This window comes from Glycine max, chromosome 8, assembly GCF_000004515.6.
Source record: "Glycine max cultivar Williams 82 chromosome 8, Glycine_max_v4.0, whole genome shotgun sequence".
NCBI lineage: Eukaryota > Viridiplantae > Streptophyta > Magnoliopsida > Fabales > Fabaceae > Glycine > Glycine max.
The window spans coordinates 37,963,914-37,986,516 of NC_038244.2; the positions used below are offsets into that span (position 1 = coordinate 37,963,914).

The following is a 22,603-nucleotide window of genomic DNA, read 5'->3' on the forward strand; positions in this document are numbered from 1 at the left end:
ATGCCCTCGGTATAGACCAAATTACCTAAAATGATATCCATCTAATGGCTAGTTAAGGTTACTTAGCTTTGCAAGTAGATTTCTATTAGGACCAAAAACATGAATAATGTTTAACCTTTTAAAATCTCATAGTTTTGATGATAATAAAGATAATGAAGTTTGATGGACTAATGAAGTTTATTTAAGTATTATGAGTTTACATGTGTGATACCATTTATTCTGATATATATATTTATATAATAAAATACATAAAAATGTGAATTATATAAAATAATTTCATTCAATAAACATAAAGGAGCTCACGTGAATAAAAGGTTCACATTCGTGTTAATCATCAAATTAAAAACTTATCAATTAATGATATGAAAACATTCCTAACTCAAAACAAGGTTGTTCAAGTTTACAAAATAACTTAAGTTAAGTAGTAGAATAAAATAAAGTAAAATGACATGTGTTGGAATATTATGCAATTAAAACAGACACACATTATCCAATGTCACATCATATTAGCGCATTATGTCCTGACATTCAACAGCACGAGGTTCCTTAAAATAATTCACCTAGTCATCTGCTCCATGAACACAAGGTTTTGAGATCATCAGAGGATCCAAACACAAACAACACATTGGGAGTGAGTTATCACATTCTTAAACAGGTAGAGATAAACAAAGACACACACACATATATAGTATAAGTATAACAAACTCAACTTAACACAATTCACATCATCTTACCACTCATTGCGTAACATCACTTGTCCTAAAGATATAATCACAAAATCACATTCTACACATACACATTAATCACGTGTTTAGAACCACAAATCTCAAGTACAACACAACATTTCACACTCACACAATTCATTACCCATCATCACGTAGCAAATCACAATTATCATTACACATATGTTATGCAATAGATACACTAAGACTCAATCATATATGCAATGTGGTATCATGTCAGTGAAAAATAACACTAGGGCACCTAGGAGTACATAACAAGACACGTCACACAATGAGTATGTTAGGTCACTCTCACTAAGTGAAATCCATAAGGTGACTAGTTGGGGTCACTCTCACTAAGTGAAATCCATAAGGTGACTAGTCGGAATCACTCTGTTTTCAAGAATGCTCCAACCATATGGGATCAACAAAGACTTAAAGGAACACTCAAACCGAGTGTATTTACCCTCAAGTCCTAGACTCCGAAGAATCCATTAGAATCTCACCTTCTTGATTTAGGCCCAACCCCTTAAAACAACTTTTGCATGCAGACACTGTTCATGAATTATATAATACACACAACCTCACACTTGTTTTCAAACACGTTTAACACAATGCGCTACAATTTAACACCTTAGGTTCCTAACTTGGAACCCTACACTTTCCTTTTAACACTTCTCAAGGTAAATACCAGTCTAGTTATTGTATAACTGACAAGTCACAACACAAGTAATATCACCTCAAGTATTAATCACACACTTATTCACAATTAAATTCCATGTCCACAATTTTAAGATCTTACAATATCACAATCCACCATCAGATGTTTACGCGTATGTGACAAATTAACACATGCTCAACTTGCCACTTATACTCAATCTCAATGACAATTTCATAATCCCAAAATGATATGTCATTACGTCTGATGTTTATTTACACATGTTCATAACAATATTCATAAGGTACAACACTCTCTCTCTCTCTCTCACTCACTCCAAATTTCAGGACAATTCAACAGTTAACGAATCTGGGACAATTCAATAGTTAACGAATCTGGGATCATAGTTTTATTAAAACAAATCTGGGTGTATGTAGGAAAAAGAAAGAGTTTTGGGAGATGAAGAAGGGAGAACAAATTTGGGAGGAAGAGAGAGCGTAGAAATATATTGTAAATGTAAAAAATGACCTAATATGTCTCTATTTATAGCTAGGGTACTCTGAACATATTATTTATTCTATTTTTCTTTATTTTATTATTTTATATAAAAAAAATCTATTTACTATTTCATCAAATAAATAACCAATTAAAACATTCCTTTATTTTCTAAAACATCATTTTACTGTATTTATTTTATAATACTTTGAAACCCTTATTTTAATTAACAAATTTTTTTTTCTCTCATTTATTTAATTTATAAAAACTGTATTGAGTTTTAAATAATTTTTTTTATGAAAAAACGGGAGGTTACAACATGCGGCCAATGTTGATGAAGGTATTGTATTCTTCAACTTAGGCACAATATTTGATTTAAATGAACATGCATCCGATGGGATAAAATAGGACCTAGTCCAATGCTTTCTAAACTAGACATAACGTCCAAAGGGACACTAGGTAAATTGTGTCCAAAAGTTTTATGAAAGCTAGCATCCAATGTGCTAGCCTCTTTATTCTCCCAAAGGATAAAGGAAACTTAAGCTCTGATTTATACTTATACTAAGTTTTTCTTTAGTCCAATAAAGTAGATATACACATGTGCTTTGATCAAGGATGATTATGTTAAAAAGTTTCATAGTCCTTATGTTCGCTCGCCTTTTTGAAAACATCTCATCATTTGAATTTTAAGCGTATGTTTTTAAAGGCAGAACAAAAGCACAATCAGAATAGGCTCTATGTAAACCATTTTTGTACAAGTAGTGAAGATAAGGTGAAAGTTGCTTAGAAAAAGAATTGTACCTTTTGTTTTCTCTCTCTACCACACGTTGACACATAGCAAGATGAAAAACATTGTGTCTAAACGGAAAAATCACAAGGCTTTAATCCTCACAATGGTCATATCCACTAGAGCTTATATATAGAAGATTGAAGCTAGAAGAAAAAGAAGAACAATTTTGAGAAAATGAAGTACTGAAAATACTTTGATACATACAAGCTCTTTTCTTTGGATGATCAACTTTGATACTCAAAGCTTAATTCTTTGCTTAGCAATATTGTTTTGTATTGCGTTTCATTTGCTTATTCTCTCTTGGAGACTTTTTGTGTAAATCTTTCAAATTTTGTTGTTTGAGAAAGCAAACAGTTGCTTGATGAACAAAGGATACTAGGATTTAATCTCAAGGTGAGTGATTGTGTATGTTGTGCCAAAAGTGACAATAATATAATACTTGTTATAATCATTTATTAACTAGCGAAATCCTTTTAAGATTGAAGTAGAACTAAAAGTATGTTAAGATTAAGTGAAACCGTATAAAACAAGTATTCTTACTCTTAGTTCTTCTATCCTATTTTACTGTCTCATGTTTATATCTTTGGATCATCATTTTACAAACTTTGTTTATGAGCATTGTTTTGTGAACTTGTTTAACTTGTTTTTAAACTTATACTTGAGAAAGAGTTTTCAAAAAAAGCTTTTAGACTTTCAAATACACACCATTTAGCTTCCTTTTAGCGTGTTTTATTTATTTCAGTTCTGACTCATACGAGGCAATGAAACTTTCAGACTAATTCTCAAAAACTCCAAGGTCCAAACTAAGTTTGTTATGACCTTCACCATTTGACTCATGTCAATTTCATCCCAACAATCACACAAATGTAACAATACATGTCAAATCCTTTTAATATCACATATAGGAAAAAATTAATTTGACAGTTATTCAAATACGTATCAAAGACATATCCTGACACATTAATAATAGAATGAGTGATTCATGAAGTCATAACGAGTTATATGATGAGACTCGTTTAATTTTGTTTTTATTTTGCACAACAATCAAATTAAAAACATTTTTCAAATAAACCTAAAAAAAATTGTAAAAGAGCATATTAAATAAGGACAAAAAATCAATTTGCTTTTATATATATAGTAATTTTTATCATTGTAATTTTATATATTTATATTTCGTTTGTTTAATTTATATAGTTTAACATAAATTTTGTAAACCTCAAAAAAGCATAAAAATTGTAGTTAAAAGATTAATATAAAGACTACCTAGAAGGAACATGAAACCTAAGAAACTAAGGACTTAATTATTTAGTTTGAGAAAATGTTTACTCTTTTTCTTTTTTGTTATTTTAATTACACGAGGTTTATATCAAATTAAGATAATGCTTTTTTAAAAAAAAATATATTAATTACACAAGGCTTATATATTTTACAAGATAATAATCATTACAATATAAACATATTATACTAATAAGATCATCAAACAATTGACAGCTTTTGCCAGCTCTTTAGTTCACTATTCATTTTTCTTTTTTAACACATTAAGGAAGACTTTACGCACTCTAATCCAATCCAAAAGAATAATGATTATATTCGGTTTAGTTTTTAGTTGTTCATATATTGTCAAACAAGGCCCATGCCCTTTCGCACCACACGTTATCTGTTATAACTGCCCCAATTAGGCGGTTCTCTACTGTCTGGACGGATGTGTCACCTGCAATTGTAAAAGAAGAAAAAAAATGTTTTTCTCTCTCTGTTTACATATATAGAAATGCTAATATTTACTTTAGTCACAGTGCATTAATGTTCATCATAAAATATATTGATTGTTTTATTTTCCAAAATTTAATTCAAAAGATATTATTGTATTTATTATTTAATTTAAAAAAATAGATTTTTTTTCCCTTTCTTCTGTCTTTTTTTTTCACGATTCTCCTCTATAAATATGATTTTTTAATTTTTTAAATTAAATAATAAAATATGATAATATTTTTAAATTTAATTTTAAAAAAAAGATTTAATAATTTTTTAGTTCAATATTTTTTATATTAAATATTAATACACATTCATCAGAGTGAATATTATATATAAACAAGAACTATATAGAAAACTAATCCAAAAGAATTTTTTTTATTAGTTTTCTATACTTATTTACTTGATAATATAGTTCTTGTTTAATTCAAAAGAATTTGGAACACTTTTCATCCTTATAAAATAATTATTTTATTAATCTCAAAATATGATTTTATAAAAACTAATATTGTTTATCAAATTTTCCAATTTAACAACAAACTAAGTTAATGGCGAAGACTATATTGTTAAGGGAGAAAAATATAGGAACTAAAACGACTTGTAAAATTTTGTAAGAGTAAAATAAAAAGTAAATTATTTTATAAGGACAAAAATTACACTAATCATAAAAAAAGTATAAGGTGGTGTAATTTCATTTTTTTTATTATCTAAAGATTATTGATATATATTTTCTACATTTATTTAAAGTGTAAAACATTATTTTAAGAATTTAATTTAATACATTGAAAATCATCTAATTATAAAGAATTATGTATTATAACATGATTAATTTTTATAATAATCACCTTAGAAATTATATTTAAATTATATATAATTATTTATATCAAATAACATTTTTGACATTAACAATACATAAAAATTAAATATTTATTTAAGTAATAATAATTTGTGTAGTTAAATCTCTTAGCACTACTTCATCTTAGAACCATAGTCCCAGTCGTGACTATTTTGAGTATAATTGTTTATTTAAGCGACAAGAATTTGAATAATTGTTTGGGCTCCTCCAACATTTTTTGGGACCATTACTCTGATTGCCATCATATTTTTTTATACTAGGGAATAGAAACAAAAAGAGATTAACTTAGGCTATCTTTGACAAGGATAGTATCTAAGGTAGGAGAGGGAGCAAGCCAAATGGAAAAGCAAGGGGACTGATGAACCCCAACTGAAAATTTTGTTGCACCGCCACTTCCAAATCCACCAAGAAGTTGTGATGAAAAGGATGCTACGACCCCAGTTAATTAATTGGCTATGAATCTAAACCTTAGGAAGGGGAGAAAATAACCGTTGCTGGGGAAGAAATCCTAGCCAAGTCCTAATCTCGTGGGCATGGGGGCAATCACAAAGATAGTGGAGAGTGTCTTCTATCATATGAGAGCAACTGTGGCAGGTCAAAGAAGAAGACAAGTGATGATGATGGCGAACCGCATTCGTTGCACTACTAGAAAATAGGCTTTCTACATCGGTTATCGACGCCTTTCTACATCGGTTATCACGCGTCGTTGTAACCCGGAGTCGTTGAAACACAACGACGGTTAAATGGCCGATGTTGAATTCTGACATTCTACATCGGTTATTAGGACAACCGATGTAGAAATCTGCCTATTTTAAGACGGTCTAGTCTCCAAACCCGTCCTAAAATTCCAGATTTCTACATCGGTTGTCAGGACAACCGATGTAGAATGGTCATCATTCTACATCGGGTATGTACTGAACCGATGTAGAATGCTAGACAATCAGAGTGAATGTTACTAGAATGAAGCTCACACCTTGCTTTGGAGTTGATGTCATAGAGATCACATACCATCCTAATTTAAGCCTATCAAACAAGTTTAATTCAAATGACACGTCTAATGTCAACCCCACAGAATCAACCAACTTAAATTTACTAGGGCCTTCAACCTTTCTTAAAAAACATTGACTTTACGGGGCCTGGCCTGAATATGACAATTAGGATGAAGGAAGAACAAAGCAAAAAAAACATTAAAAAACAAGGACCAAAAATCCAACAACATCAACCAACTTAAATTTGTATATTTAACTTCCGAAGGGCTAGAAAATCATTTTATCATTTTCATAACTTGATACTGCAGCCTTTGAAGTTGGCTGCCACCATGATCATTTTTCAATGAATATACCACACATGGCCTATGAGAATTCATAGCAGCGACAACAGCTTTAGCCACACCCTCAGTTGTTTGCGTAAAAAATAAAGCACCCCAACTACAACTACAATAATAATTGAGAGGACAAGCATAACAATCTTGGACTATAATTACAAATTCATAAAATCAACTGAGTTGAATTCACTATTTAATCACCTTGCTAACAAGCAAGATTGCAAGAATATGTGTAACCAAAAAATTGATAAATAAAAAAAACAGTTGTCTCCAATTAATAAAGACTAACCTCCTGCGCTGTCCAACCACCCTTAGCGCGCCTTATAGGGCCAGTGGTCCTCCTACACCAAAAATATTCATATAAAAATAGAGAAGAAAAAGTTTCATAGTATGAAGGGAATCAACTACTTAATGCAGATACTAGAAATATAGGTTAAATGGGGTTGTCATTTTTCAAAAATATATATAATTACCAATTGAAAATATTTATTCATAATAGTCACTTACCTATGATTTTAACTTTTTAAGCATATACTAGAAATATAGGTTTATCTTTATATTTATAATTATGTTTTGATTCATTATTAGTTATAATTATATATGAATATGTTTGGTTTTTATAAATGAATTTGAAATACAAATGATTATGGTTATAAATGAGTTTCATTGGGCATAACGTAATGAAATGACTTTGAATAATAAAATGCAAATGCTTATGTAATAAGCTACCTCAGAAGTTAGACTAATAAAACTGCTTATGGAAGCTCTGTGAACTTTAACTAACGTAAATAATCACATGCTACAAAAAGTTTTTCTTTGTTATTTAACATTTTTTTATTTTTATTCTTATTTATAATTCAATTTCTTCATATGTTAACAATTTAAAATATTTTATATTTTTATTCACAAATCAACATATATGGGGTGCATGACATGTATTGCTAAAATTTAAAATCCCAATCAATCTGCAAACCGATAATAGCAATGACAGTAGAAATTTCCCACTAAATTTTATTACAATTTAAACTACAAGAATCCTAGCTTGCTTCATTGGCATGATATGGCAAAGACACCAAACTTGAAACTTACTTCAGCAGTATTATAAACAATATACTCATTGTACATGAGCTTTTAAAAAGAATAGTGGTACCTCTTAATTGGATATAAAAAAATGCTTTGAAAGAACAAATCTTCACCTGCCAAGTTTCGTGTGCCTGCAAGAGAACCCAAACATTTTCTTCTTCAAAGCTCAAAGCAGAGTTCCTACTCTAGGGAGAATCAACTGAACATTGAGTGAGCAACAAACACTAAATTTGGAAGACAGGGATTCCAATGTTAGGAACAAGGAGCTTACCTGAATAACAACAGAACAAGGAGGGGGCATGTGAAACACTGGACTACCACTATTAGAGAAACTGAGGCGTACCTTAAATTTGGAAGACTGGGATTCCAATGTTAGGACAGCCTTAAATTGCAAATTATCAAAGAAAGGGAAACAAAGCCAAACATATTACATGATTTAACCAAAGACTAAAGGTTAAACCTTATTTCATCAAGTACTTAATTTATATTTTTATTTTTTTATATGATTTGGTATGTGGCCCGAAGAATACGCGTAGGACAAAGAATAAAGATATTTGTTTTGATTGGTCTATTTTCTTATTTATAAGCCGAACACAAGAGAATAAAAATTATATACATGTTTGACATAATTATATACACGATTGTCATCAGGGAACATCATAAAATATCAATCTGTCATTAGTGTCAGTCATACTACTTTCCACGATTGTCAAGTAATAAAAATGGTTTTATGAATTATCAGATCATGATTGTTTTGTAAGAAATCCAACTTCTAACTTGTTCAAAAATTACAGCCCATTTATATATTATCACTGTACTGCTATTTGGTCAAACAAATTAAATATGCTATCTACATAAGAATAACTTAAAGACTTTAATTGTTATTCAGCAAGAATAGAAACAGCATTCTATCAAAACTAAACTTAAGAACAGAAAATAATAGTGCTTAACCACCATATATATGGGCCTGCTCAATGCATCAATGAAGTGACAATAAGAAACAGGAAAAGAAACCAACTTGCCTAGGCCATCCCTATATCCCTAAACCATGACAATGGCACAACACTAAAAGTGGCAGAAAAAGCAGCAAATAAGATGCAACTAACTAAATAATTGTATTTGACAAGTGACAATAATTTCATTAAGCAGAAGTTTCTTTCACTTAACCACTTTTTTCAAAAAATAAAAATAAAATCCACTTACCCAGTATTTATAAATTTATAAAATATGCATGCATCACCATAACAAGAAAGTCAATTAAAAGCAAAAGACAAAGAAGTTAACAAAAAGAACCTTTGACAATTCCACAACATGCAGGATCTTTCTCTGGACCAACTCAGCTTCAACAAATTGTTGTGAATTCATATATATCTAAAAGAATATAGCAATAACTTGATAAAATTAAGAAAGTTAGGATGAAAAATTAATAAACAGGAACGTTGGAACAGACCCACTGAGGGTGGACAACACACAAACTCATTTTTAGCTTAAGCTGGAATTCATAATTAAATTATGAAGAATGAAAGGAATATCAAATTCCTTACCAATTGGTAAAAAAAATTAAATACGATGCCAAGAACCAACTCTTCCCAAAGTTAAAAACTGTCAGGAGGAAAGAATAACTTTTATTTGTCTAATGTCTAGTTTTGTGTCTGAGCACTTATATGTAACACTATACTACCACTCAAGTATATATGGGTTGTGTGACATAGGTTTTAGGTGCCCTTTCTATACCTATAGATATTGATAGAACAATAATTGAACAGTATTATTCTATTTACACCATAGCTGTCATCAGAAAAATACTTAGAATGCTGCAGTATTTGATGTCCACTTACAGAGATTAGTTCTCTGTCCAAATAACAAGACAAACACATGTATCATTCTATTTACACCATAACACACATTTAAATAATATGCAACTGCTCCTAACTTTCTGCCATAAACTGTCAACACAATAGTTCCTAATGAACATATTATAATAATACATAATTGCTAATGACAGCTATTACTACACATACTCAGATAATAAATGATTGCTCCAACTTTCTACCAATAACTATTATAACTAACCCAAACTCTCAATTCCCATGAGATAGCATAAGTTTCTATTAACATTAAGTGTAAAGGTTTTTATCTAATCATAGATTATCTATCAACAAAGATCCGGTAGGAAAAAGGATTAAAAGGCCACCTGTGAGAGGTATTGTAGTCTTCTAATGCATACAAAAGACTCCCTTTCCCCACCTTCCTACATTCATAAACAAATTAGCTTAACAAAAACAACAACAACGAATAATAATAATAACAATCATTACTACCAACCCCACTGTGGGGGGAAATTTAAGTTACAAATAGAAGGTCCACGTACCTCTAGCATCCTTATAGAGTCCTTAATAAAGGCCTCAGCATCCCTTTCTTTTCCTTGAAGATACAGGACCTGAACACAATTATTGTAGAATAAAATCCTCAGTTGAGCGAAAATTCCAACTTCCAAGAAGCATCAAAGAGAAAAATTAGTCACCGATGAAGCAATTACGTTCTGACCAAACCCCCTAGTAAGCATCAAAGAGAAAAATTATTCTATCCCAGAGAAATTACAAGTTATCCTTTTAAATCTCAGATTTTTTAATGACTACAGAGTTATTATGGAGCATAGCTTCATAGCACAGACTGAACGAATATATGTAAAAGACACTTTGTTATTTCAGTGCTTCAGGCATAACCTTAATTCACTTTTTTTTGTAAAAGAAATTTATTCAAAGAACACAAAGTATAAATCAGAGGATGGAATAGAAATACTCTGTCATGTCAAAATAAAGAAAAGCAAACCTAAAATTACATGTATGTCAAGCTTAACGCACAAAAGTATCCCCATAGCTTTATGCCTTTATGAAAGAGGAGGTACTTCGAATATCTAAAATGAAGTTGTATCTCTCTTCTCCCCTACACTCTAAAACAAATAAGCTGACTCCCATCCACATTTTCACTCTATCCTTCGTTTTAAATTTTGACACATTAGACAACTTTTACAAACAAAACAAACTAGAATAAAAAATAGTAGTGTAAAAGGACAAATAATTACCACTCCTAGATGATACATTGTATCTTAACATTCTGAATGGCCATACCCCAGAACACGCCTTTTCATCTGGTCTGACCCGGTCATTGACCGAGTCGACTCGCCCGACTCACCTACCTCCACCGAGTCCCAATCACTCCTCTCCAAGGACCACATCATCGTCGCCATCTCCGATTTGCACACTCACATCAACAATCGGTTCAACTCGCTCTTGAAAAGTGTGTGTTTCACAGAAGATTTCAAGGAGAACTGCGATTTTCTCTTCGAAACGGAATGCTTCATGCCGGTGCTGGTTGGAAGCTGCGAGAGAGGAATTCACATTCAAGAGAGAGGACATTGGGTTTGGTTTCGGCGGTGGATGCGTCTTCTCGAGAGCCTAGGGAAGATGAAAGAGACAATGAAAAAAGAAAAGCAAGCGGGACGAGGAGAGAGGAATTGAAGAGTCACGCGTTTTTTTAAAATTACTCTGACTCAACTACGGTTTTTATGAGAAACCGTTTTTGAATGGTACAAACAAAGGCGGTTTTCATAAAACCGCCTTAGTAACATTTATATCAAATGCGGTTAACGAAAACCGTCGTTAACGCTTTATAAAAGTTTGATTTAATTTCAAAAATGCCACCAAAAGCTTTACTACATCATTTTTCTCATAACCGACTTAGATTTAACGATGTTGAATCACCCTTTTGTAGTAGTGTTGGCAAGGAGTCATGAAGAATGAGCCAATAGAAGATTCAGATTTTCTTTGGAATCGCAAGCTTCCAGAGCCATTTGAAATTGGCAGAGTCACTATCATTGTTGTTGTAAAGACCCGCTCGAACTATACGCCCAAATCCAACGATCTTGGAAGCCATGGGCCAAGATGCACTCCATGGAGTCTAGTCTAGAAGGAAAATTCATAGGAAGTAGTATGTACAAATGGTTAACACACCAGCATCCCTCAACAATAATATCTCGGAGGTAGATGTTAGCATCATGGATCGCTACAAAGGGAACTTCGTAATAGAAGGGGCCAAAGCTCGACCATTCATCATACTAGAGTGAGGTATTACCTGCACCTAAACAAAACTTAAATCCAGCAAGAAACTTGTCTTTGGCCTTCAAGATACCACACTACATGTGGGAGACACCTTGGCCGACCTTGACACTCATAAAGGATGAGTGAGACAGATACTTGTGGGTGAGAACTTGAACCCATAAGGTTTCCTTCTTGTCAACCATGCACTAGACCAGCTTGCCAAGGAAGGAGGTGTTAGCGAGACGAAAAGTAGGAATTCCCAAACGACTAGCCAGCTTAGGGCAATTGAATTGATCCCAATTCACAAGATTCCAACCCATTTTGTCCCCCAAAGAGGACCAAAGGAAGTTGTGAATAAGTTTGTCAATAGCAACACAGATAAACTTAGGCAACCAAAAGAGTTGCATGCTATACACTAGGAGGGAAGAAAGGACAAATTTGGCCAGGCACAGTCTCCTTGCCCTATTTAAGATCTTTCCTTTCCAAGATGCCAATTTACGACGGATGTTTGCTAGGACAAAATTCAAGGACTAATGATCTCGGTGTCATTGCATCAAGGAGAACCCAAGATTATAATGACCAAGATTTGAGATACTATTAATACCACATACCTCTTTAAAGGTGTGATTCTTGCGAGTCGGGACACTTTGGAACTCATCATCTCAGACTTGTGAAGATTGACTTTCAAGCCTGACTTCACATAGAAAGTAAATCCGTGGGTTGGTTGGAAGCTACTCAAACGCGAACCATTCCACATAACGGACAAAGAAGTATATCGAATACCCCATATGATCAGGTCAATAATGATTCACGAGAAGTTGAATATGATGAGAGACATCTCCAAGAAATCCTATCTAACCATGTCATAGGCCTTTTCTAGGCCAATTTGAAAAGCCATGATCCCCTTCTTAGCTTTCTAATGATGCATGTAATGAACAACCTCTTGAGCTACAATGGCATTATCAAAGGTTCCCTTCCAAGGCATGAAACTTCGTTGAAGAAGGCTTATGATCTCTTCTAAAGAAGGGCGAAAATGGTGGACAAGAACCTTGGAAATCAGTTTATGATGCATAGTACATAAATTGATAGGTCTGAAGTCTTTAAACTGCCTGGGGTGGTCAAGCTTACGGATTAGCACAATGAGGATCTCTACAAGCTTTACTTTAGAAAAACCCTCCACAAAGGCCCTTTGAACAAGCTGCCAAATATCATTATGAATCACGTCCCAATATGTTGAAGAAAATAGGTTGAAATCTGTTTGGGCTAGGAGCCTTGTGAGATTTCATGCTCATGAGAGCATGCTTGATTTCCTCCTTTGTGACTGGGGCAGTGAGGGCTTCCTTAGCTTCTTGGCTAAACATAGGAACATTACGAATATGAATGACAACCTCAAAGGAGTTGTGGGGAAGGCAAAAGAGATTCTAGAAGTAGGATTAAGCCTCTGCCTTCAAGATGTTTGCATCCGAGCACCAGGTGCCATCATCGAGCTTTAGATTGTGAATAATGTTACGATGCCTACGCACAATAGTTTGAGTGTGAAAAAACTTAGTGTTGCGGTAGCCCGATCTGATCCAGTCCTCACACGATTTCTGAAACCAAATCAATTCCTCCCGTTTAAGGATCTCCCTATATTCCTTTTGAAGATTTTCTTCTAGAGTGATAATGTTCAAGGTAGGAGAGTGGTCCATCTGACAGAAGTATTAAAGTGTTCATAGCAATTCCTCACCTAATCTAACTTCCCAATGACATAAGGGTCAAGGGTGTGCCAAGCTTGGGTAACTACCCTATGGTAATCCTGGTGGCAAGTCCAAGCCACCAAGAAACGCCAAGGACGGTTATGGGGAGTGGGATCCTTCTCTTTGGTTAGTTTTAAAAGTAATACTCTTACAAACATTTCACTCAAAATTGAATTTCAATCAAAAGCAATGTAATGGTTGTTGGAAGCGCACGTTCACTTCCACGTTCTTTTAATTAATTAATTTTATTATTTTTGAAAAAATTAGTTATTTTGAATCTGGTCCATTTTCCATCTACATTCAACCCATATCTTTGCAATATATTTGCAACCACCTTCAGTAACAAATCACGTACCCATCATTTATCTCACGTACTGATAACTTCTTATCTCACGTCTGATAACTTCCTATCTCACGTTCTGATAACAAGTTGAGAGCTCTGTGATGGACAGACTCTATAAATAGGATGGGGTGCTCTTAGTTTTGTATCACCAAACCCACTTCTCTATTTAGAAAAATACAACATCTATTCAAAGTGAGTAAGGGTTTGGAAGAACAAAACTGTCTTTCAGGTTCGTGTGTGCGCCGCTTCCCGTTCAATTTGCAATGACTGGAGGTACGCTCGTAATTCTTTTTAATTTCCGCTGTTTGATCTAAATATGCTATTTAAATTTATTTGCATGTTTAGATCAGTATATGTATATATTTACATTTGGTATCAGAGCCTATATGTACCTCTGTCTTGCTTATTGGGTCGTTCCTATGCGGAGTTTATTTTCTGAGTATATGGCTGTTATGTTTTAAGCCTCCTTAATTCAAAATAACATCAAAATTAGGAATGATATGAGTTTTCTAATTTTTCTATGATTTAAAACGTATTTTTAGGTGTCTAAAATGCATATAATGATGTGGGTTTATCGAAATTGAGGTAATAATTTTTATTTTTTTTTTACCCCTGCTGGAGGTTGAAGACGAAGTCTTGCGGGTTTTTGTTTACGGTCTTGGAATTGTTAATGTACATTTTAAATTAACAATATTAAACAAAGCACAAGTTGTTCCAGTGGTAGATGTGATGTATATTACCTCTTTGTTATGGGTTCGAATCTTAGTGAAAGCTTTTTCTTCCTTATTTTCGTTTTTTAATTAATTTAAAGGAACGCGAAAACGTTTTGGGCTGGTTTCGAACCCTCACCCTACAAGCATGAAAGGACTCCCTTTGCCACTAAGCTACTACAATTTAATTGTTTATTAATTGCAGTTCATTTGTATTTATAACTTCTGAAGGATAAATCATTTATGCACAAACTGTTTAAAATTGTGTGTCTCTTAAGTTATGCTAAACATGCAATATTATGTTAAATACTGATATGCATTGGATTTAATCCTTTAAAGTTTATTACATGTTGAATGAATATACGTGCAATGTTATTTTGAATTGGTATACATGTAATTTTTATGATTCAATATTGAGCACATTTTCATTATTAAGTATGTTTATGCAAGAATTATTTTTGAATGTTAAGTGATTAATATAATTTTATTAAATTAGAGAATAGCCACAACATCTTTAATTGAGTAAAATTATATACTAAATTTATAATCACATTAGAAATATTAATTGTGATTAATCATATGTAATGTGATGAAATCTACCCACAGGAATTTTGTTATATTTGTATGATTAATTAGGATAAAATATTAAATTATATTTCTTAATTTACCCACAGGAATTAAGGAAAGGAACATGATTTAATAGTTTTATCATAAAGTTGCATGATGAATCTAATTGAGTAGGACCTTAGCCCACAGGCAAGTTTTGTGTCACTAGATTCATATATTGAGACATGATTTGCATTGGCAAAACATGACATTTGTTTAGTCTCAAATTTTCTTAATGAGCATGTGTGTTTGTTTGCAGTTTCACAATCTATGAATATTTCTTGTGACCTTCCCATTTTGAAAGGTGATAATTATAAGGTTTGGAAGGAAAGAGTTCTCCTTCATTTGGGATGGATGGATATTGACTATGCTATAAGGAAGGATGAGCCACCGGCTATTACTGAAACTAGCGAACCTGATGCTGTTGATCTTTATGAAAAGTGGGAGAGATCTAATCGTCTCTCCGTTATGTTCATAAAAACCAACATATCTGCTAGTATCTGGGGTTCAGTTGACCAGCATGATAAGGTCAGAGATCTGTTGAAAACCATTGATGAACAGTTTACGACCTCTGAGAAGTCGCTTGCTAGCACACTCATTATGCAATTCTCTTCCATTAAGCTTACTGGAACGAGGGGTGTGCGTGAACATATCATGCGCTCAAGGGACATAGTGGCTCAGTTGAAAACCCTGGAAGTTACCATGTCTGAATCCTTCCTGGTACATTTCATTTTGTGCACCCTACCTCAACAGTATACACCCTTCAAAATCTCCTACAACACACATAAGGATAAATGGTCTATTAATGAATTGATGACCATGTGTGTTCAAGAAGAGGAGAGATTGATAATGGAAGAGGGTGAGAAGGTAAATTTGACTACTTCTACTTCTGGAAAGAATAGGAAGAAGTATGTAGGCACCAATAAAGGAAAGATTCCGACTCAACCAACAATTAAAAAGGAGTCAAAGTGTTTCTTCTGTAAAAAGAAAGGACACATGAAGAAGGACTACCCCAAATTTAAAAGTTGGTTTGAGAAGAAAGGTACACCATTTACCTTCGTTTGTTATGAATCTAATATGATTAATGTGAATCATAATACATGGTGGATTGACTCTGGTTCTACAATCCATGTTTCTAATACCTTGCAGGGTATGGAAAACCTAAGGAAGCCAGTGGGAAGTGAGCAGTGCATCTACTCAGGGAGTAGGATGAGCTCGCATGTAGAGGCCATTGGAACGTGCGTCTTAGTTTTAAGTAGTGGCTTTAAATTACATTTGGAGAAAGTTTTTTATGTTCCTAGTTTCTGTAAAAACTTAATTTCTGTTTCTAAACTTGCACCTTTGGGATTTTATTTTAATTTTACAGACTTTGGTTTTAATTTACTAAATAAGTCTGAAATTATTGGTTGTGGTCAATTGGTTGATGGTCTTTATTCGATTGAATTCAAAAATGATGCTACTTCTATGCATGTTTCTGTTGGGTTAAAAACGATGTATTGTGAATGAAGAATCCTCTATGTTGTGGCACCGGAGATTAGGACATATCTCTATTGAAAGAATCAAGCGATTAGTAAATGAAGGAGTACTTAGTACTTTGGATTTCGCTGATTTTGAGACTTGTGTAGATTGCATTAAGGGTAAGCAAACTAACAAGTCTAAAAAGGGTGCAAAGAGGAGTTCTAATTTATTAGAAATCATACATACAGACATATGTTGTCCAGACATGGATGCAAATAGTCCGAAATACTTCATAACCTTTATAGATGATTATTCACGATATATGTATCTCTACTTACTTCATTCTAAGAATGAAGCTTTAGATGCCTTTAAAGTTTTTAAGGCTGAAGTTGAGAAACAATGTGGAAAACAAATTAAGATCGTGAGATCAAATAGAGGTGGGGAGTACTATGGTAGATACACAGAGGATGGACAAGCACCGGGTTCATTTGTGAAATTTCTTCAAGAACATGGGATTGTTGCCCAATACACTATGCCTGGTTCTCCGGATCAGAATGGTGTGGCAGAACGAAGAAATCGAACCTTATTAGACATGGTGAGAAGCATGAGGAGTAATGTAAAGCTTCCTCAATTTTTGTGGATTGATGCTCTTAAGACGGCTGCGTATATATTAAATCGAGTTCCAACCAAGGCTGTCTCAAAGACACCTTTTGAGTTATTCAAGGGTTGGAAACCAAGTTTGCGACATATACGCGTTTGGGGATGCCCATCTGAAGTAAGAATTTATAATCCACAAGAGAAGAAACTAGACCCTAAGACTATTACTGGGTATTTCATTGGATATGCTGAAAGGTCTAAAGGGTATAGGTTCTATTGTCCATCCCACAACACTAGGATTGTGGAATCAAGGAATGCAAAGTTTCTTGAAAATGACTTGATCAGTGGGAGTGATCAATTTCAGAACATTTCTTCTGAAAGGGATCACTATGAAGCTGAACCTTCTGGGACAAGTAATAGGTTGGTAGTCATTCCCACCCCTCAAGTTAAAATGGGTGTTAGACAACCAGTGATTGAAGTTCCACAAGCTGTTGAAAGTGATCATGTAGATCAAGTTATTTGTGAGGAACAACATGATGATATTGAACAAACTGGTGAAGAACCAGTTGAACAAGTTCCTCAACAAGATGACCAAACAACATTAAGAAGATCTACTAGAGTAAAAAAGACAGCAATTCCTAGTGATTATGTAGTGTACCTACAAGAATCAGACTACAACATTGGAGCCTAAAATGATCCTGAGACGTTTTCACAAGCCATGAGTTCTAAGGAATCAAATTTGTGGTATAATGCTATGAGGGATGAGATGGATTCTATGGCATCTAACCAAGTTTGGGATCTCGTTGAGTTGCCTGTTGGTGAAAAGCCATCGGATGTAGATGGGTCTTCAAAACAAAGAAAGACTCAGAAGGCAACATTGAGAGACATAAGGCAAGACTTGTTGCTAAAGGATTCACTCAAAGAGAAGGAATCGATTACAGAGAGACCTTTTCCCCTGTATCTAAGAAAGACTCTCTTCGAGTAATTCTGGCATTAGTAGCTCATTTTGATCTTGAGCTGCATCAAATGGATGTGAAAACGGCGTTCCTAAATGGTGATCTAGAAGAAGAGGTTTACATGAAACAACATGAGGGATTCTTATCTTGTGTTGGTGAGCACTTAGTCTGCAAGCTTAATAAGTCCATCTATGGATTGAAACAAGCCTCCCGCCAATGGTATTTAAAATTTCATGAGGTCATTTCTTCATTTAGCTTTGAAGAGAATGTCATGGATCACTGTATATACCAGAAGGTCAGTGGGAGTAAAATTTGTTTCCTTGTATTATACGTAGATGATATTCTGCTTGCGACTAATGATAAGGGTATGCTATATGAGGTGAAACAATTTCTCTCAAAGAACTTTGATATGAAGGATATGGGAGAGGCATCTTATGTCATAGGCATAAAGATCCATAGAGAAAGATCTCGAGGCATTTTAGGCTTGTCTCAAGAAACCTATATCAACAAAGTTTTAGAGAAATTTAATATGAAAGATTGTTCACCAAGTGTAGCTCCCATTGTGAAGGGTGACAAACTTGCTTTGAGTCAATGCCCCAAAAATGATTTTGAGCGGAAACACATGAAAAATATTCCATATGCTTCAGCAGTTGGAAGCCTTATGTATGCTCAGGTTTGCACTAGACCTGATATTGCATTCGCTGTTGGAGTCTTGGGAAGACATCAAAGTAATCCAGGTATTGACCATTGGAAAGCTGCAAAGAAAGTAATGAGATATCTTCAAGGAACAAAGGATTACATGCTCATGTACAGACAAACTGATTGTCTGGAAGTGATTGGCTACTCCGACTCAGACTTTGCTGGTTGTGTTGATTCACGAAGATCAACATCTGGTTATATTTTTATGTTAGCCAGTGGAGTTGTATCTTGGAGAAGTGCCAAACAAACCTTGACTACTACTTCCACTATGGAGGCTGAGTTCGTTTCTTGTTTTGAGGCTACCTCGCATGGTGTATGGTTGAAGAGTTTCATGTCTGGCCTGAGAGTTGTGGACTCTATTTCTAGGCCATTAAAGTTGTATTGTGACAACTTTGCTGCAGTGTTTATGGCTAAAAACAACAAAAGTGGAAGTCGAAGTAAGCACATCGACATCAAGTACTTAGCCATAAGAGAACGTGTTAAAGAAAAGAAAGTGGTCATTGAACACGTCAACACTGAGTTAATGATTGTTGATCCTTTAACTAAAGGCATGCCATCAAAGAACTTTAAGGATCATGTAGTACGAATGGGACTTGGTTCCATGATTTAATTTCATTGTACGTACATTTGTTATTTTCAATGAAACTCTTATTCAGTTAGATATTTTCTCATATGGCTTTGTGCACATATTTATTTATTTCGAGAAAAATCATTCGGTCTAGATATAGAATAAACATATGGTTTATTCATTAAGTTGAGAGCTAGTGTTGAGAGACTTGATATATTGTGGTACATGGAAGATACTACTCATCATCAGAGGACCTATCGCCATGACTCATATATTATGTTTCTTGTTACGGTTGATGTTGGGTTACATGGACCAAGTGGGAGAATGTTGGAAGCGCACGTTCACTTCCACGTTCTTTTAATTAATTAATTTTATTATTTTTGAAAAAATTAGTTATTTTGGATCTGGTCCATTTTCCATCTACATTCAACCCATATCTTTGCAATATATTTGCAACCACCTTCAGTAACAAATCACGTACCCATCATTTATCTCACGTACTGATAACTTCTTATCTCACGTCTGATAACTTCCTATCTCACATTCTGATAACAAGTTGAGAGCTCTGTGATAGACAGACTCTATAAATAAGATGGAGTGCTCTCAGTTTTGTATCACCAAACTCACTTCTCTATTCAGAAAAATACACCATCTATTCAGAGTGAGTAAGGGTCTCAAAGAACAAAACTGTCTTTCAGGTTCGTGTGTGCGCCGCTTCTCGTTCAATTTGCAATGGTTGGAGGTACGCTCGTAATTCTTTTTAATTTCTGTTGTTTGATCTAAATATGCTATTTAAATTTATTTGCATGTTTAGATCAGTATATGTATATATTTACAATGGTTGCTTTTGAAAATTCATCTTCTATTGATATATTTATGCAACATGAATATTAAGTAAAGTCATAAATCATGTTAATAAACTCATATTTTATCATACTTGACTTTATAATATACTTTGAATTCACATTTATGCTTACAACCTTTAAACTAAACATACACTTAAATACTAAGGAATCTAGTTAAATTGGTTATGTGTGCGAATTATAAACCTCTTATATCATATTAAATTCTTATGGATAAAAAAAATATACACTTAAATGTTCAACAAAATGCTTTGCTCAATCATTATCTTCGCTTGCAGCCTAGCTTGTTGCACGTCAACGAAATATGCAATGCACTACACAAGTTTTTCTTTAAGAATATGCTTGATGGTTTTGGGTGTACTTAAGAATATGTTATTACTCAAAATAAATTGAGCAGAATCGGAACACATGAGCATTAGCGTGTTTGGTCTTGCAACTTGCGAACCCCATTTTCACACTTCTTATAGACATGGTTTTATCCTTTGTAAACATGACTATAAAAATATATCTAAACTTGATTCTAGTATAAATAATTTCATTTAAAATATTAAATAATTAAATTTTATACATAAATCATTTCAATAAAAAAATTATATTTAAATAAATTTTTAAAATCAAATTTATTCAAAATAATTAAATACTCATATCGTTAACCGTTTTAAATTTGTTACTAGGCATAGCGGGCAAAATTGCATCTTTTTATATGGTTCTCGTGAGTCCCTTCAGACAGAGAAGAAAGGATTTGAAGAGTTGGAAGCGAAGGAGATGAAGCAATTTAGTTGCCACAAATTATTTAATCCTTTTAAAAATATAATTTTTGATGATTTTTAATTATCAAAAAAGGAATAATAATAATAAAACAAATGTTATGTTATCACTTCAACACAAATGAAAAAGTCAAAAACATTGGATGGAAAAAATTGAAACATTGACCAATTCCCACAAAATTTAATGACCAAAACCATAAACGTAAAAAAAGTTCAAAAACTAAAAGAGCATAGTTTACATTTAAAAATATCTTAGTTAACTGTAGTAAAATTTGATTTAAACGAAAAACCGATCCTAAAATTGATAAATTTTAAAAATGACATGATGCAAATAATTTAATGGTAGAGAGAATATAATTAACTATAATTGTTGAGAGGAGTCATTTTACTAAAATTGACCAATCAAATTTTTAATTTTTTTAATCAAGATTAATGAGGACAAAATCAATAAATATTTCACAATTATAAGATATTGAAATTGAGAAAATAAGAATACGAAATTTCATTAAATAAACATAAGATGTCAGGAAGTCAAAATAATTTTAAGAAAATTGAAATTGAAAAAGAAAAGGTGTGGCTAGAATGGAAACTAAAACGGTTTATTAACTAAAATGGAAACTAAATTGAAAATAATGTGTGGCATTAATTAACAATTTGAAATGGTTCATTGTGAAGGAAAAGCTGTTTGACCTGATTCATGATCAACCCCGAACATATCAACCAATGATTGCAACTTGAGAGAGTAATCTTCTAATAATTTTAATAAAACAGTTGTAGAAAAATTGAAATGAGAAAGGTTAACGCGTAAAGACAGACTGGGAAATGGGAAACGGTAGTTGGAGGTAGGCTGGAAAACCGCCACAGAGACAACGATGTCTTCCTCCACCTGCACCCGACACATGTACTAGTAGTTTATTAACTGGCAATAACTAAGAAACAACAAAGAATGTATTTGATTGAATGAATCAAATACACAATATCTTTCATGATGTTATTTACTACCCTTTCTTCACATTATTATTCATTAATTTCTATATCTCTCTTCTCTTCTAATTTTTATAATAAACTTTTTGGAGAAAATTATTAAAGAAGATATTAAACTAAATAATATTTTTGAAATTTTATCTTTTGACTCATCTAATTCAACACTCTATTAATTCTTCTTGTATGAATCAACTCATTTTTGAGTAAAATATATAATATTTCCTGTTGCAATTTTTGTTGTGAAGATCAAATCTTAAGCCTCAATTAAGAAATATTTACTATTAAAAATATAAAATTGGTCTAATGAGAAAAAAAGAAAAGAAATGTTATATGTTAGAATTCCGCCACTAACAAAAAAAACTAATAATGTTATTAATTAATATTTGTCAATATAAAAATAATCGTTATTTCTTTTACTTCTTTTCTTTATTTATAAAAAAATATTTTACAAATAACATAATTTTCTCCATTACTTACAAGCCACGTCCCACACCGTCCAAGGCAATATAATACTCCAACCATACAACACAAATTGTTCT

At 32.9% G+C, this 22,603-nt stretch overlaps 1 protein-coding gene across 21 annotated transcripts; it reads right to left on the reverse strand.

The window, feature by feature from the left end:
- Window positions 1-333: 333 nt before the first annotated feature.
- LOC102665150 (uncharacterized) lies at window positions 334-10,653 on the reverse strand. Of its 21 annotated transcripts, none has more exons than XR_005892677.1 (8): window positions 10,520-10,653; window positions 10,049-10,117; window positions 9,872-9,928; window positions 8,971-9,048; window positions 7,949-8,035; window positions 7,791-7,857; window positions 6,884-6,935; window positions 334-568 (listed from the first exon to the last, which is right to left on the reverse strand). XR_005892677.1 is itself a non-coding variant. In XM_014779307.3 (8 exons), the coding sequence occupies exons 1-7, from the start codon at window positions 10,553-10,555 to the stop codon at window positions 6,916-6,918; spliced, it is 411 nt and encodes a 136-aa protein (XP_014634793.1). In that variant the 5' UTR covers window positions 10,556-10,653; the 3' UTR covers window positions 334-568; window positions 6,884-6,915. The 21 variants fall into 21 exon arrangements, 8 of the variants coding, with proteins under 8 accessions (XP_014634793.1, XP_014634791.1, XP_040874411.1 ...); XM_014779307.3 differs by having other exon boundaries at window positions 7,745-7,808; XR_005892676.1 differs by lacking the exon at window positions 334-568 and adding an exon at window positions 4,030-4,376.
- Window positions 10,654-22,603: the final 11,950 nt, after the last annotated feature.

Bases quoted from the DNA above. Each gene is read 5' to 3' on its own strand.
- LOC102665150 (XM_014779307.3), bottom strand. From the start codon at position 10,555: ATGGGGATACTTTTGTGCGTTAAGCTTGACATACAT. The intron at 10,118-10,519 runs GTAATTTTAGGT...AATTGTGTTCAG, and splicing joins GCGTTAAGCTTGACATACAT to GTCCTGTATCTTCAAGGAAA. The intron at 9,049-9,871 runs GTGGCCTTTTAA...ATATTCTTTTAG, and splicing joins GACTACAATACCTCTCACAG to ATATATATGAATTCACAACA.